Consider the following 18,545-nt stretch of genomic DNA (forward strand, 5'->3'; position numbering starts at 1 on the left):
TTTGTTCATCAGAAAGCTACAGGACTGAATGAGCCACAGAAGCTGAAATGCTCTGTCACCCCCTCTAGGTAATAATTCAAATACAGCTTCAAAGGAAGTTGCCATGGGAAGCTTCTGCTGTGTTGTTTTTGGGGTTTTTTTCTCTTATATTTATATTCTGTGTGTAAAAAAAATAGGCTCCAGCCACCAGAGATGTCAGTTCAGCATGTTTTAAAAGCATAAAAATTAAGATGAAAATATATTGTTTCTGTTCTTGCAGTCTGAGGGCAGCTTTCTGTGAGAAGGTTTTCTATAACATTAAAGGAACATGTTCAACTTAGCAATGAAATAAAGATAATATAATTAGGATTGTTTGGTTCTCCAGTAAGTTCAGGAAAGCCTTCACAAATGGTGCCATAGCAAACAATGAGTGCAAGGCAAAGTTGGGATAAGAAAGTTTTAGGAATCACTCTTCTTGATATTCCAAAGTTCATAAAGACTAGCAGTATCATCCATAAGATACACTGTTTTACTTACATGTATTTAATTAAAGAGCCTCCCCAAAACTCCATAATGGCAAGTAGGAAGATACTACTGTTTTCTTTTCTGTCCACGCTGTCTATTTAAATATAGACCCCTTAAGGGAAAATCAGTCTTCTCAGGATTAGGCTCTTGCTGTGGTGCCATCTCTGTGTTGGTCTTATTGAACTGGATGGATCTGTCTCAGGAGAATGATACAATTCCTATGAGTCAGCATCAGGAAAAATCACTCAAGTTTATTAAACATGAATAAGCATATAGAAGATATTTGCACTAATTCTAGCATATGCTGGGCAACACTTGTCCATGCTTAGAAATTGTGAGCAACACTTGTGAATTCCTTAGAAATAAATAGCCAAACAGGGCTATTTATTTATAAGCAAATAGCCCTTTAAAGATGGCTTTACTGTGCAGCACTGTTTGGATCTAGATCTTCATCTGACCCTGGATGCTGAACTCTAATGTAGGACTGGGTGTGATTGGTATTTGATGATGAGTAGCACAGTGATGGTTTTATCAGATGCTGCTGGAGACACTGTGTGGGGACGGCGCAGAGTGAGAGGCTTGTTTCCCCACACATTGTTTTATCTCAGAGTGTCTCTGTGTGTGTGCACACACTCCTATTACTCTTAGATTTTATTAAAATTTAAAATCTGCTTTAGATATGAGTTAGAAAATAGGGTCTGGAACATATAACAATTGAATCACAATTTAATGTAATATTTGAGTGAGATAACTCGATCAAACTGATTTGTGATGTTTAAAAAAGAGAGAGACATGATAATGCCTTGTTCTTTTATCAGGCTTTGAAATCATGTGCTAGTCTAATAATGACAGCCCCTTGGAGTATGGAAACATCTCATAGGGATTTATGATTTATTTGTGTATTGGCTTGCAGGGAGTAACAAATACTTACAAATCATGATACAGAAATGGGTCTAAGGCACCACTCGAGTAGGTGGAGGTAGGAATTGAGACAAGTTTACCTGAATCCTAGACAAGTAAACTCAGGGCTGGTGGGTTAAATTTAAACTACAGAACATCCTCAATCAGGTGTTTCATATTTCATACTGTAAAAGTGAAATAGGAATCAGCCTGGTGTCATCAGGTGCTAAAATGTGGGAAAGAGCTGTGCCAAAGGACCAGGCATGAACACCAGCTTTAGACAAGTTTTAGTGGTGTTTTGGAATAAACATATTGTAGCAAACAAAGTACTACATGGGACATTATTTGAATCCAAAGGTGCATTTTTTTTTTTTGTTGAGCATTTGTAGGGTGCATTATTTTACTTTTTTCTTCATATTTTCTTTGTTATTTTCATTACTTTTCAGTTTCATGTCTCTTCACTTACTTTTTCTGGCTTTGAAAATGTACAGAAGTGCCAAAATACCAGGAGGGAGACTGTTCTTCTGGTATTTATAGCCTGTCTAAAAGCAGGAGTTAATGGAAATTATACTTTTTAAAAAATGAAAACCTTGCAAGAAGAAGGACTATATAAAATGCTTTAAAGGCAAACAACATCACTTTGAATTTGCAATTAATTATTTAGAATTCGAGTAGCTGGATCCTATCAGGAGTTAGAGTATGGGCAGAGTAATCTAGTTAGTGATGCATATTTAGGAGCCATTCTTTGCATTTAGAAAAAATAAATGTATGACTGAGGGTATTCAGTATCAAAGTCTGTTTGTCCCTGCACAAAGTACTGAGCCTTCAAAATGCCAGTACATGGTTTAAAAAAAGTAATTATTGAATAAAAATAGAATGTGAGATAAAGCACTTTGAGCTCTGGCAGCTGGAAGGTTGTCTCCATTAGATGCCAAGACAGCTTGAGTCTTGGATGCCTTTTAAGTAATACATTCTTCCATCCTTAAGATGGCAAGATCTTTGCAAAAGTAGGAGAATAAAACTCCATGATCTACAATAAATAAAAACAAAATCAATTAATTTAAATTATTATAGCACCTCATAGATTAATAATAAATGCAGTTGAGCACAGTAAGCTCTAGAAATTGATGTATCTGATTAGGGTGAGGTCTCTGTAATCCCCTATCTCATCTATGCCAGAGGCCAACATCAACAGCTGTAGGAGAGCAAACAGGAGAGGTAGAATCATAGAAGCACAGGAATCACTCAGATTGGAAGAAAGAGACCTCCAAGTTCATCAAGTCCAGCCTTTGCCTAAGTACCACCATATCTGCCGTTCTGTTGCGCAACCATTAGCCATTATTTCCATAAGCCATAGGACTTGCCATGAGTCTTGATAGTTATAAATTTATTTAACTCTTGAGGCTGAATAGCTGGTTCCATGTTTTCAGTTTTGTCCCTTGTAATTGATGGCATACATATTGTGATTGTTGATGTCAATACCATTTCTAAGTTGGCACACATTTATTTATAAGTGTTCAGTTTCTGCTTTACAATGTGTATTACAGGGTTTTTCAATAGCTTTCTTTTAAGATATCTGATTTTGACAGATAGGGGTAGACATTCTACTTTTTGCACGTTCAAATGTATATATATTTTGTTGACAGTCTCCATGAGTTTCAGACCATATCTCTCATACCTCAGGGTTTGTTCAAGAATGTTTGCCTGATCCTAGCGCTGTAGAGGGAACTTGCAATCATCCTGTACAGTTGTACATCACGTAGCCTTCAAAACAAAAGGGTTTTTGAAAGGCTGGTTTAAATATCTATTTTAAAAATGGCTTGTAAAGGGGCTTAAATTCATTTTCCAATCACTATATTAGAGGAATCTGTGAGTCATTTCTAAAATTAGTATTATTCTGATAGAAATTATTTCTGTTGGAGCTCCTGGCCTCAAACTTTCTGATTGAAACTGCCTTTTTTTTTCTTTTTTTCTTTTTTTTTAATAGAGGTTGCATAACAAATTATCCTAATATGTACATTCCTTAACTTTATGTTGGATTCCTGTGTCACTATTAGAGATTTTGTGGATTGTAGTATCTGCTTAAAATGGGGCGGCATTGTTGTAATGCATCACCTGAAAAAGGGCGAGAAGTCATTGCATCGATGTGGGAAGTCAGAATTAAATATGCAATGCTTACAAAAACTACGTATCTTTTCTCCCTGTTTATTTCACTTCACAGGGAAAAGAGAGATATGAACACTACACAGACATTCACATGCACATGTCCATTACAACCCAAGCACAGAAGGTGTGATGTAGGAACAAGGAGAAAACTGTTGCTGTGATGGGTGATCCCAGGTGGTTTTAGAGTAGCTGTCACCTCATGGGTCTAAGTGTCTGTCTAGGTGAAGCCAGTGTCCCCCCAGGATCTGACAGCATAGGCAGACCATCCTTGTGCTGTGTCTCCAGCACTGGGAGAGCCAAATGCAACTTCCCATGGGCTTCTAGACAAGGACTTACAAGTGCTGGAATCTCTCTTCTTAGCTAAGTGACACTTCTTTAATTTCAGGAGAGAGCAAGCTGAAGGTAATGCAGGGAAAACTGGCAGGAGATAAGCAGCTGATAAAGAGCAAGTGCTATCAGTATTACATGTAGGAAAAAAGGCTGTTCCTGTTCCCTGATCACAGCATATTGGCATTGACATTTTCTATATAAATACCATTATGCTACACAGTTTTGCTACTTTTTCAACTGTAGTTCTGTAGGAAGAAGAAAGAACTTTACTCCATTTGTTTGCATCTTACAAGACATAGAAATTGTTTTCACTTTTGCCAGTTTGCCATTCACTGGATCAGTGAATTTGTCTATATTGTCCTCTGATTTCATTTTAATTGATATCTTTTATAGGTAAAGGCTTTTGAATTCTTGTCACAGGATTCATTCCCAAAAGTAGGATACCTAAGTTTTAAGTATCTAAAAAAAAAAAAAAAATAGAAATAGTTGATTTGCATACCAGTAATCCAAAGTTGATAGGATATGTATTTTGTTTTCTTTCTCTCGGTATTAAAGTAAAATGCAAATGTTTCTCTTCTTATTTTCATCATCCTTCCTTCCTGAAAGATTGTGTCCATCAGCATCCGAGTAGGAACTTGGCAGCAGTGAGTTGCTGGCTGACAAAATCACTGAGTTATTCTGGAAAGCACCTTATCGGAGAACGAGAGAAGGCAGAGAGGTGCAAGGCAGCTTTCATGCTGCCTTTCTAAAGAGGTGCAGCAAACAAACACCATCTCCTTGTGGCTTTCCCGGGCAGGCGCTGCTACAGCTGCCAAAGGGAGCCCTCTGCTGCCACCAAGCAGATTAGCAGGAGGAGCTGGGAAGGCAGGGATTTGCTTGGACACAAGCGTCAGAAGTGTTTGAAGGGAAGTCTCTCTTAGAAGAACAAAAATGTTTCATAAAAAGCTATTTTGCATTTATCTTGCCCTAGCACTGTGGCCAAGAAATATATATCTATATGTATATATATATATATGGCTTTCTCTAGGCAGAATAACACCATCTGATTAGTGATTTTACAAGATTGATTTGATCACAGTTATTTTTCATCTGATGGGCTCACAGAGAGGATGCCTTTTACTGTTTTATTCCCCTGTGTGGATTCCTAATGGGAATAATTAATTTGCATTCTGCAGAGTCCAGGTGCTCAAGCTTGGTTGCACTCCTCTGCTAAGTCACTCTCCAAGAGACATCTCCCTGATAAATACCCTTAGTGGGTCATCTTAAAATTCAAAATGAAAGATAAAGGCTGCAGGCCTTAAACACTTACAGTAGATTATTTACTTTCTGTATCCCATCTCATGTCTTTTTCCAAGCTGTGCATTTTTAATGCATAGTCAGGTCTTGAAAATAGTGTATGGTGACTCTGTCATGACTCAATATATACTCAGTCATGCAGCCTTGGTTGCTGGTGAGCTTTATACTCTTGATGCTTTACCTATTAATAGTGGAATCACTTCTGACTGGTGAAGTTGAGTGGGAGAAATTATGAAAGAGGTGGCAGCAGGATTGCTTTTAGTAGCAACTCTTCATAGTGGAATTCATGTAAATTAAGGGGATTTTGTCACAGAAGACTTTCAAGGAAGGAGTTAAATCTTCTTTTATGCCCTACTGTTGGGACTGTGTAAATGATGATCTGTGAAATACATAAAGTTGGAAACTTTAATGGTTTCAACTACATGTTAAATATTACTTTGAAAACACATATGCTCTTCATATGCAGCCCAGGTTCTCTAAAGCAATGTTACTTTTTGTTCCCTATAATATAAGCCACCTGGAGATGAAAAACGCAAATTGAGCTTTCCTTATAAAGTGCCAGTTTCTCCTTTCCCACTGCTAGACTCCTCTTTATGTCACAGCCACCATAAGCAACATCCAAAGGTGATTCTGACCTACTAGATTTCTTATTAGGGGAGACTTGTGCCATCTATGAACTGTTGACAGGACTCAAAGCAAAGCTGCAGAATAATAATGCATGATAATATGTTGGTTCTGAGAGCTTTCTATGTGTCTGACACAGACAAAGACCACATTTCAGTTGTCGTACTTCTTCAGAGAAGTGTGTGATATACTCCAAAATTCACCTACAAATCTCTGTAAGAAAATCGCTGCGCATAATGTTACACATTTCTATTAAGTATTTAGGCCTACTCATATTAAGCAATGATATACACATAATTAAACATAATTTATAAAGACAGTGGCATAAAAATATGACAAGGATTAAAATAAGAAAGTATTAGTAAGGCTGTCTGTATTTAACTTTTTAGTTGCAAATTGCCATTGCTGGACTCACTGTAATAAAGTCCAAGACAATATGTTAAATATTAATATATAAAAACATAGACTTAAGTGTGCAAGCTGAATGTGGATAGGTAGCAGAACAAAACCCCTAAGATACATAAAATGAAATTATATGATGGAGCTGGCTGGTATTGTCTCTTATAATCTGCCCTTTTTGCTGTCCTCACTGTGTAATTCACAGCACGTGGAATTTTCTTCATTCCAAATCAGCAACTTGCTGCTTTACCTTTGCAGCTGGGACTGAAGGAAAGTTCTGTGGCTGCCACATCTTTGTAACAGGAATGGCACTCATTCTGTGAATGCCTGAGAAGGAGAATTGTCACATCTGTGCTGCCTTACAAGTGACTCGCACAAATGTAGACACACATGGTGCCAGCCAGACTGATCTTTACTCTATGTCGAATCTTTAAAAAAAAAAAAAAGTGTGGAGAGAGGAAATTAGAAGTGCTATGTGCTCTTTAAAGAAACAACCAAACCCTAGATAATTATGTTCTCTGACTAACAGAGAAGCTATCCTTCAGGTATTACTCATTTTAAAACTTTTCCGGTATAATGTGAAGGCTGTGTATCCCTGTAGATTTTGACCCAACAGGCAGAGTCAATTTCATTGAGTTCATCCTAAGCACTCTGCGTTCTGCCAGAATATCAAATCGAATTCTAGATTTCATGATTAATAAAGAATATCATACCCTCTAACCCCAGAAAAACAACATTTAGTTTCTTGGTTATGGGATCTCAGCAGGCTTTGCTTGTGACAAGGGTAAAAGTTATTTTCTCTCTATGTTATATTTCTTTAGCAAATGTTTTAAAAATTGCTCAAAGAACCTAAAAGGTCATTTGAAAGTCTTATTTTTATTGTCACTGCCTCCAAAATGCATTCCATAACTCAGTTTAATGTGATCTGCAGCAGGCCAAGAGTTTTACAAGCCAAGATATTATGTCTTGTCCAGTTAGAAACATGACAAGGTTCAGTGAAGCACGGAGAGTGAAGACTTCGGTTGAGAAATGTAATTTTGCATTGTCTATAAAACATGGAAGGAAAATATCTCCCTGCATTCAGTTTTGATGACAGAACATGTTCATGACCTACGGTAGAGGAACCCTACCAAGCTTTATGAGGAAATAGACAAATGACTGAGGACATCTGTGTAACAGAATGTCAAGACAAGGTTCGCCCACCTCCCACAGCAGTTTTTGCTCTTGTAGATAACTCAGCCTTCTCCTGGTTTCATCACCCAGCCTTTATGTTCAACAAATCAGCACAGAGAATAGTGGGGCTGGAAATCGTGTTACGATGTATGTTGCACCCACCCACTGTATCTTCATATAGGGAAATGTACTGCAATTTCTGCATAGTAGATACAATTTTTTTACAAAGAGACCCTTTATTAAACTACTTTCATCTCCCTAAGTACATAATACTTCAAACACTAAGTTGCTTCATTTGTGTCATACTGTCCTGTTGCATTATAGGGTTAAGAATTCCCTCATTTGAGTCTGGACCATGGTTCTGTCAGCTGTTATCCTTCCAGTTGCCTATTGATGGTGGACAGCTTTAATCTTGCCAGTAGCCACAGTATATTGCAGTATTTGGCCCCACATGCTTAGTTTATACAAGTCAGCTGCCATCAGTTTTTATGGGAATCATTCTGTCACTGAAAATATTCTTCACATCTTTGCTTTTTATTATTTTCTTGACAATCTCTTTATGACCATCAAAGTTCTGCATTGTTTGGAGCTCTTTTTTTTTTCCCTCTTTTTTTTCTTTTTTCCTGCTGGAAATTTCCTGCTTAATACCTTAAGTTGCTGTAATATTTTAAACCCAGTTTATCATTATCATTCTCTGTATTAAAGGAGAGCTAAGTTAGAACCTCGGATTGTTTCGTTTAATTATAGCCCCGTATGTCCCAGCAATTCATTGCATATTGCCATTCCTACTCGTTTTGCGGTGGCACAAAAAATGCAAGTGTGGGGTTGGTCTCCAGACTTTTTGTGTGAATGATACAGCAAACCCAGAACAGGGCACTCATCTTTACCACCTGCTACATACAGGATTTCTTTTCTTCAGTCATCAAAGGGTTAATACAAAAGCATGTCAGTCTAATACTTTAGTATGTTTGATAGGTAGGCATCTGGAGATTCAGAGACTTATATTGTTTAATATAAAGAAGACTACTTGCTTTTCCATGAAGATGGTTTCTACCATGGTATTTTAACTCCTAATTATGGTTTCTGAATATAAACTCCTGTAGTTCAAAGAAACCTATATATTATTGTATATGCATTTGGTTTTTCCTAGTAAACTAGTAATTCTCTTACTCATGCTGATGGAGGAATTTAGCAACTGTGTTCTGCTTGGTAGAATTTACAGAGGCCCTCATTCTCCTTTAGATAGAGTCTCAGCTCAATTATTTGTTCAGTAGCAATTGTACTGACCTAAAGAAGGTTGGTCCAGATTTATCTTATCATAAATAAGAGCAGAATTTAGCTTAGTCCAATACCTAACCAGTGTTAGCAGAGTACATCAGTTCCTGTGAAATGTTTACAAACAGGAATAACAATTTGTTCTCTTCCTGTCTGACAAAAAAAAAATAGCTTTGTTTTACAGTAGTTATTGTGCTCAGTTTGAAAATGTGAGTGAGTGAGTGAGTGAGTGAGTGAGTGAGTGAGTGAGTGAGTGAGTGAGTGAGTGTGGTCTGAGAGAGCTGGGCATATGTGTGAGAGCAGTCCTGAATGCATTTGGTTTGACACTTCCACAGAAGTGTCTAAAATGTAGAAATTCGTTCCATATTTGGTTTTCTAGTTCACTTTTGCATCAGTGGGAAGAAGAAATGTCATCTAGCCAGCCACCCTGGGCAAGTTTGGTCCCCTGTATTTTTTAGCATGGCACTATTATCTGGTGGTCAAACAAGCTATGGTCCATGTTTGGCTGCTGATGTTACAGAGGGTAAAGAAAAAAAGCATTCAGGGGAGAGGCAGTGTAGGCAGCTAAGCAAGTGAAATACACAGGGAAATCTTTAGGTTTAATTTGACAGAAATATTTCTACTGCAGCTTTCTTGGATTTTTTTTTCTTCCATTCTACTCCTCATACAGTTTATTTTGATATAGAAATGATTCACTCAGTGATTCACTGAGACCTTAAGATCCTAAGGTATTCCACAGCATATGTCTAGAAATTACTGCTTGTCACGATGGACACTTTGGATATCAAATCTGAGAAGCCAGAAAGAGTACCAGTGATAAAAACAGTCTCAAAAGTCCTGTTGGCTATTCTTTACCAAGGGTTTCCTTGCATTTCAGAGCATTTTCTGAAGTTTATTTCTCTTCTAGTAATAATTTTCTTGGTCTTTCTTAAACTTAGCTTTGTCAGTTTCATTTAACCTTGTAGTACTTTAAGCTAAGTACTGGTGAACTTGGGACATGTTGCTGATCAGTACTATAGGAAAAACTGGGTATCCTAAAAAGCTATCATCCAGACCCTGGTGGTGTTTAATAATACAAATAATCTAGGAGAAAGGAGTGAGCTTTGGAAAAAAGTTTTCAAGTAAGGGTTTGATAATGGAGGAACTAGAAATGTGGCATTCCCAGCTCATTTGATTAACATCAGTATCTGATGAAAGTGGTTTGACAATAAAAAATAGATTGCATACATTCAACCTGCATGTTATCAAATGTTCAGATATGCCATATTCTTCCTTTATCTTATCCCCTTGTTTTCTATGCCAATCCATTCCCTTCTTTCACTCCGGCTCAACCCTTGAGTGTGACCACCCAGTTTCAGTTACATGGACTGAACATTTCACTAAATGAGAGACCTTGATTGTGCTAAATGATGCAAGAACTCCTTGACCGCTCTTTGCAATTGGTTTCTCTAAGATTAGTTTCCTCTAGAGTTCATTGTTCCTAGGCTCCAAATATATTCTGTTCAATATTAAGTCACTGTGTGTGCTTTGCATGAAGCTTGGACTTCTCAATGTGCATTTTGTTCTTGAGGAACATTAAAGTGTGAGTACCCCACTTTTGTCTTGAATTAAAGTCCATCCACCTGGAAATCAAAGCACCAGTAAAATTGGGAGGACACTGATGCTCAATGTGTGCAGTCACACAGTCACTTGTTTCTGAATAAAAAAGGCAATCACAAATTTTTAAACTCTTGTCGGGGCTAGTGTTCAGAACACTCTATGGAAAATTAAGAAACAAGATTTTGGCTTAGATTTATCATTTACATTCAGCTAAAATGCTGCAGAGTACCAAAGCAAAGATGACGCAAATGGCACTAGGATGGGGGAACCTTACAAAAGAAAGGGGAGCATGTATGAAAACAGTAGGTTTAATTACTTTAATCAACTATAGTTATTTTTATAGTCTTTTAACTTGGTGGGGGAGGAGTTTTACAAATTAAAATATTTTTGAATTATTTGATAGTGGTAAATTCACTAGATCCCTATAAAGATCCCAAAGCTCTTTTTAAAAATTCTTATGAAATTGTAAAATAATAGGGCAGATGATACTTGCTATAGACTGAAAATCAACTGATATGATTTCAGAAAAAAAAATTCTTAAAAAGCTGGGGTATTTTTCCTTAAAACTTTTTGTTGACTAAATGTCAAATGACAAATGTCTTTTTGCCTGACTGTTTGGAGCTGCTTTTGATGCTCCCATGAGTTTGGCATAGGGCATTACTCAGTGTTTCTGAACTTGAGGCCCTAAATAGATAGCAACTATTGGTTTGATTGAGCTTGCATGTTAACGGGGGATTTTGCAGCTGAAAGTCTTGTGTAATTACTGATTCTAATTGTTTGCATTTTCTTTGTTGTTTTTTGCTTTGTTTTGTTTGTGGTGTTTTTGGGTTTTTTTTTTTGTTTTGTTTTTGTCTGCTTTTGGAATTCACAACTGTGCAGTGAGAAGGACACTAAAGAGTGGGCTAACACCAGAAGAAGCCAAAGCACTGGGCCTCATCAGCACTTCTGAGATGCAGGTTTGACATCCCAGAGGTGGCCACAAGAAGAGCCGTTCATCTGAAGCACACAGGCTGACAGCCCTTCAGCGTGGCACTGAACTGCCAGCCTCCTCTGCTGCTCCCAACATCCCATCCTCTGTTAGTTCAATTTTAATAAGCAACAAAAAGCAAAATCCCACATCCAGGGCAGAAGAAGGGTGTGCCACAGCTCAGCATGACATCCAGATGGTAACTGAGGAAGCATTTGAGTGTTCCTACGTGAAAGCACATGGCTTCTTCTTCTCATGGTGTGTTGATGTGGGTAGGAGGGGGCTCTCTAAGTTATCTGTCATTATATGAGCTGTGTCTACGTTGGCTTTCCTTGTGCCCTGTTTTAGTCATTGTAAATGTGTGGCGTTTTGTCAATGCAAGGAACAGTCCTTAAAGAGGCAAAATAACTCCTGTTACAGCAACCCAAATTTTTCTCAAGTAGATTCATTAAGCAAAGATGCACAGTCTGTGCAACCCTGTGGTTTGTTGGGTATTTTATTATTTTGCCTCCAAAGAATGTAGAAATGTATGTGTACCTTTGTATATGTACAGAATGAATGTGTGGACGTGTGCATGTATCTGTACATATGCAGTCATGGTGTGAAATCATGCTTTTGCTGAAGCCAGCTGGACCATGATTTTCACTGTGGGGCCTTACTGTTCCACCTGGACAGGAGGAAAAGAATGTCTTTTTTGCAGGAACTCAGTGTTGTTCAGTGTGATTCACCCTGTGGGGCAGGCCATGGCCTGCAGTACAAGTGGAGAGTTTGGGATCCTGAATTCATGTGCATTATGCACACCCATACTGTACACAGCAGCATGCACACAGAGGAGAGAACACAATTCCCCCTCTTGTTGAGCTGTGGTTGTACTCTGCATTTGTACAGTTTCAGAGAGATCTACGTCAACAATTTTACATACTCGATAAATGCATTTGGATGCTAAGATCAAGAAGTTTTGTTCACTTGCCTGTGCCCTTCATGCTGCTTTTCTCTGCTGCAAGATAATGTGGTGGTGATTTTATTTCAATTTAATGAATCTGAATATGAAATAGCCCTGCTAAAAAGCCTGCTGTGTTTTTGCTGTTCTTTACTGGTTTTTTGTGATTATCCTTGATACCAGTGGAGTGGGTACCACAGTAAACAACTCCAATATATTTGCCCTTATCTCACAGTTTTATAACTGACTTTTATAACTGCCCTCAGCATGTTTGAAGAACCTTTAGTTAACTCATCTGCCTTTAAGTGGAGGACATATACAACAGTGAAGATGAATTGAACCCCAGCCAGTATTGAAGTATTTTAAAGAGAGCTGCAAACAACAATAACATAAAGGGAACTTTTTAAGCCAAAGTCTGTATATGTCCAATAGATCCTCAAGGATGCACAGGATTGTGTTTTTCCATTGCCTTATCCTCTAAGATTAAGGGTATGTCTGCACAGCAGTAACAGCTGAGACTTTCTTTGAGCTGGTTAACTGAGGAACTGCAGCAGTTTAGTCGTGGTAACAGGGTTCCATTTTGGCTGCAAACACACTTGGAAAATAATAGTTAAATAATAGTCTATGCTGGGGTCCTAATGCCATAGCAAAGTTGCTTCTGGCACCCAGGCTTGGTCAGGTACTTCAAGTGATTTTACTCTGCTCTTTAAGGACAGGATAATCACTGGAGATTGTTCAAGAGAGTTGAACCAAACACAATAAACCTCTGAAACCATGGTCATTCATCACATTGCATTGAGCACAGCATCCAAGTGATGACAGAGCCAGGTAGCTGGCAACACTGCAGGGAGACCTGTGGCTGAACATCTTACCTATGCTGCCCACCCTCTTGATTGTAACATTTCATTCTTTGTCTGCCAATGCCTTGAATCTCCCATGGAATCAAAAGTCACTAATGAGAAATGGTTCTTAAGAACAGCATTGAGTTTGATGTGGTTTTCCCCTCAATTTGTTAAAAAGCCAATTTTACAAGTAGACAGAAGGCAGTAGTTGGGTAATCAATACAATATGTTGTGTATTTGAAAGCTATGGAAAGGAAGAAGCTGGTTAGGAAACAGAAGTGGCATATAATTAATTTCAGTGTAAAATAGGCAAGACCTATAAGCATCTGGATTTTAATTGTGCTGCATTGTGCTGCTCACCACTATGTATTTTTAAAATCTTGCTTAAGGATGCTTAGAACAAAGAACTGAAGGTAATGGGGGTTCGTGGAGGTGTTTGAAGTCTGAAACAAGAGGAAGACACCCTGAATGTAAATGTCGTGTTGAACTGTGCTACTTGCTAAGTGATAAAAAAAGCAAAACACAACAAAGTACATTTATGCTGTCAGAGATCCTAGATTTGATTGGAGGGAGAAAATCAAACAAGTCTTTAAGAATTAATATTTTAATTAAAATATGCTGAATGTGCAAAATCGGTGACCACTTGGCTGTTGGTGGCCACTTTCTTACAGGGAACAAATTTGTGTTTCATTTAAGCATAGTACAGTGTCTGTCTCTGAAACATACTATAGCTGGTGAATCCCTAATAGTTGGGCAGATGTATTTTCCAAATTGTGCAAAAATTGTGCAAAACTTTGTATGCTCTGTATCAAGGAGAACATTAAATATGGGGAATAATATAGGTTGGGATAGGTTCAGTGGGAAAAAAAAAAAGGTGGTTTCTTTCACATTCTCTGGATGTGTCCTACATGTGAAGCAGATTCTTCCTTTTCTGTTCTTCCATGACATTTGTTTTTCTGTTTGTGCTCTCTATCTGTAAAACTGATAGCAACTTTTCTGAGGAATAACTCGTGTTTATGCACTAGTATACAGTCAGATAAATTCCACTGTCCTCACCATTTATTGCAACAAGATCATCAGACACAGTGTAGCACAGTAACTACAGGAGACATTTCCATTTTGGTTCCTGATAAAAAAGACCGACTAATCTGTAAGGGGGCAGTATTTCCTCCAGAGTGCCCTAACTGTGGGAATAACATTTGTTCCCCTTCATCTAACTACTGGATTCCAGATGAAGTGGAGGAATTCATTATATCTTTATGCCTCTCTCTGTCTAGTGAGGTTATAACCTTCAGGTTTTGAGCTGCTGCCTGCCCTTCCATCACTGGAAGAGCCCACCATAAGGATGTTACACTTGTTTTAAGAGAAGTTTTGTGTGAGATATGGATTGGTTTCTGACAAATATAAAAATCTTGAATACACAATTTAGTAACACATGTTCCCATTTCTCACTCAGAGATCCATGAAGGCTGTTTTTAAACACTTCCAGCCATAATAACTACCTCTCTCCCCTTTCTGATAGATACAGTCAGCTGCAGATGCAGTGCCCAGAGCGCTGTGTTTGCTTGACTGCCACCATTAATGCCTTCCTGATCTGGATGCTGAGGTAAGCTTTAGCACATGAAATAACCTCCAAAGGGAATCTGTGCTATTTTTTTCATCTCACTTGATGTTTAAAAGCAGACTGCATGCAAATACTTTCTATAATCTCACTCCCAAGTGGAGATAACACTCAGTAGCCGTTGTGGTGAAGAAACCCCCAGGGAATGCTTGTGCGCCACACTCGAGAGTAAAAGATCCCTCACAAAAGTTAAATTCATCACTCTTCACTTTTCAGTCAGGCCAGGCACCAGGCTCATGGATTCCAGATGTTTTATAGCCCCTTGGCTGCTATGTATGACCTTTCTGTTTGATAGCTCCTTGTCCATAATCCAAAATCAACAAAAAAAAAAGGTGGTTTAACGAAGGTCTTTCTTTCTCCCTTAAATACTAGAAGCAGCTTCAAACATAATTTCAAAAATGCATTTCTTTTTCTCTTTTTTCTTTTTCACCCTTTTTAGTGAATCCTTGCAGTGGTTGATTCTCTCAGTTTTGTAGATAGACAAGACTTTAGCTTTAACATAATATACACTCACATGTGAATATCAAGATATGAGTTATCGTCCCAATTTCACTGAAATTTTGAGCCAGTCATGATGTGAGTGAACAGCAAGGGCCTCCTGTAAAGTTCTGCAGGACAGCACCTTAAATCCCTGGAGTGCTGTGTTCTAAATGTACCCTGGCCAACACTAAAAGCTATTGAAAAGTTACATTTGAGGACTTCACCAACCACCGCAACCCCCAGGGGCACAATGCCATTGTAGGTGCAGCAAATGGTTCCTTTTGTCAGGCATCTGCCCTGCAGCAGCCTCCCTGGGGATGTAACCATAGCAAGTGGCTGTCCAGAATGCTTTGTCTGTGTTCTGGTTCACTGTGCAGCTGTGGCTATTGCAATGCCTTGATTTCACAGAGATTAAATGGGAACAAAGTGCCAGCCCGCCAGTTTCACATCCTTCATCCTTCCACTGCAGCTCATGGACAGGCACAGGTGCTGTCTGCCTCCATCCGAAGGGTGCACAGGGACATGGTGTTAGGCAGAAGCAGGAGCATATTCCTCTCTCCTTTAGCTCACTGCACACGTTCAAATCCTCCCGTTACCTTCAAGGCAGGCTCAGTGTACACTGTGGGCAGCCTGACCCCCGGACAGAGTTAGATGGTGGCTCTGTGCTTGCAGCACCAGGATGCAAGAAATACTTGTTTAAGGTGGAAGGGATACGAATGTTGAGATTCCTCTGGAGGAAAAACTGCCAGGTACTTACAGTCTCTGACTGAAAATAAACTGTAGTGGTTTTGAATGAGAAAATGTTTGGTTGTAGGCAACCATTGAAAACCACTGACAAACATTTGAACAGCATTTAAGGCTCACCTTCCTTTGCTTCAGCTGGGGCAGCAACTGGCTCAATTGGCATTTCAGATGTGACCCCAAAAAGTTTTTGGCAAGCATTTTAATAGTAACATAGAAAGGAGTTTCAGAGATGTATAGTTGGATGTTTATGCCAAAAAAAAAAAATTCTAATTAGTCCATTTCACATTGAGTGGCAGATAGAGATATATTTTGTTTAATCATTATCTAATACAGAGGCTTCTGTGAAAGAAGAGGTTTATTTGTAGCATTGGATACATTTCTCCTTTTTAAAGACTGTCTTTGCGCATATAGTGTCCTTTTTTGTGAGCTGGGAATTGTAAAAAAAATGTAAAGTAGAAGAGGACGTGTTTCTTAGACGAAGGAGAAATACTGTAAAATTGTGTAAATGTCACTACTCATGTTTTTCCATGTTCTGTGTAGCATAGTGTAAAATAGGCTCTCCAGCAGTGTTATTCTGTGAATTGTAATTTAAAAAAAAAGCCATGCATGGTCAGAGATATTATCTACAGGTCCTTTTGGTTGAGTTTTTGGTTTTGTTTGTTATTTTCTCATTTTAGTTGAATTCATTCTATGTTAAATTCAATTGTCCATGAAAATGCATTTTTGTTTCTGTTCTATTTCATAAATAACTTGAATTACTCTTTTAAGATTTTATTACACACCAAGCTCACCTACCATTTGTGTTGATCCTTCAGAAGCTGTGTCACATTTAGTGTAAACTAGGGGGGATTTTATCTTTATCTCCTCTTCTCCCCCAACTCTTCCCACTTTACTGTCTGGAAAGATCCAATCACACCCTATTTTTTTTTTCTGTGCCATGCAGGGTCAATATGGAAAACTGACCGCAGACCAGTGTCCAAAAGTTCTTGATATAAGTAGTTAAAAAGCTCACCTCTACAGCGTTATGTAAACACATCTTGCAATAAAGCTTTATAAAGCACTGTCTGGGCTGGTTCTGGTTTTGTTGATGAAGCCAATCATGGGAGCTTGGGTGAAAAATGGATGGGAAGGGGAATCATGAATTATTTTTCCTCATATCCTCCATGTACCTGCAATGCCATCATGTGGACATCAAAACAGCTGCCAATAAGCCATCTGAGTGGCCTGATCATAAAAAGCTGATCTTTTATACCTAGTTCCACAGTTTGAGCCTAATTCCTAATCTTGAGTGAGGAAAGTGAAAATGTGTCTCTGGTTCTCCAGGCTTTCACTACCCCAGCCCTACAAATCCTCACTTATACATGGGACTGCCATCAGCTTGGAGTTGGTTCCTGCCTAAAAAATACTCTGTGCAGAGTGCACAGCATACAGGTATGGGATTTACAGAAGCAAACATCAATAAGATGAAAGACAACCTCTATGTGGGGAAGCTTTTTCCATTGCCTCTGCATCAAGATGTGAAAAACTGTCCCTGACAGAGCTTCAGAGCTGTAAAGGTGGTCTGTAAACAAGACTTGCCTTCAACTTGGCTGAAGTACTTTTCATGTATCATTGTGGAATGTATTTTTCTGGTGGCTGCCTATGAGCATGCCTGGAGAGGCAGTGGTTGTGCAGTTTTCTCTTCTTGCTGGTCTCTGATGCTTTCTTTTACTGCTATTTCCCAGCACTGGAGAGAGGCTGAGTAGACAAAAGTGGCATCCCTGCCCCTACAGAAGTTGAGCTGAGCTCTGCCTGAGGGTTCAATGACTATGGTGACAAGGGGGTCAAAGTGACTTGTAGGAACTCAAAATGCTCAGACTTCCACTGCTAGTCCTGGGAAAAAGAAACTCACAATTGCTCTTTTGAGTTGCACATGTAATGAGGTTGACATATATTATTCAAAGACAGCTGCACATGTTCATAGCAGCACACTGGAAAATAAAGTAGGTTGACAGAGAGTCTGAGAGAGAATTCTCACCTGTGGTTTCTGAGATTGTAGGAGCTGATATACAAGGCTAGGTATGTAAGCCTTCCTGCTTTTTAATTAGTTTTTAAAGTTATTTCAAATTAAAAGGTGCTTTTTGGGATATGGCTGCATCCCTGAAAGAGCTGCTTAGCATTCCAGATGCACTGGTGTAAAGTCTAGAGGATGAAAGGCTACTAGCCAGAAATGTGGTAATGCTTTTTAAAATAAATATATAAACCAAGTTTATTGGCCAGACACTTTTCTTTTCTATCACAGCATATCTATTAGCAGTTCTAAATTCCAGATGTGCAATGACAATGTGTACATATATTTTTCAGACCTGGTGCCCAGTCAGAACTCATTTGTTGTCACAGAGAAGCCTCTGGCCTGTAGTCAGGGAATGAGTAAGTATGCAGATTATCCATTGCAAAGCTGCGTGCCCTGGTTTATAAACCCTTCAAAACAGTTTGAGAACACACAGCTAAAGAAAAAAAATTTTTTTTCCTATCATAGCTTCTCCAAGTTTTCTGATGGGAATGCAGTTTGGAAAGGGGAAAGGGCTGTTCTCAAAGCTTCACCTCTTGCAAGTTGCTTTGGAGGAAATGAAGAATGATGCCTGTATTGGCATTTCTCTGATGAGATGAACTTCTGCTGGGAAATCCCAAAAAGAACACAGCCTA

The 18,545-nt window shown here is 38.6% G+C and overlaps 1 protein-coding gene across 6 annotated transcripts in view; it reads left to right on the forward strand.

Annotated features, from left to right (window-relative positions):
• FHOD3 (formin homology 2 domain containing 3) overlaps positions 1-16,921 on the forward strand; it is a 371,712-nt gene extending 354,791 nt beyond the window's left edge. For all 6 annotated transcript variants that reach the window (XM_064429703.1, XM_064429712.1, XM_064429718.1 and 3 more), the window contains one exon: positions 11,146-16,921. In XM_064429703.1, coding sequence (XP_064285773.1) covers positions 11,146-11,228 — 83 coding nt within the window. In that variant the 3' untranslated portion in view covers positions 11,229-16,921. The remainder of the gene's footprint in view (positions 1-11,145) is intronic.
• The last annotated feature ends 1,624 nt before the right edge of the window (positions 16,922-18,545 follow it).

Source organism: Passer domesticus, chromosome 1 (assembly GCF_036417665.1).
Source record: "Passer domesticus isolate bPasDom1 chromosome 1, bPasDom1.hap1, whole genome shotgun sequence".
NCBI lineage: Eukaryota > Metazoa > Chordata > Aves > Passeriformes > Passeridae > Passer > Passer domesticus.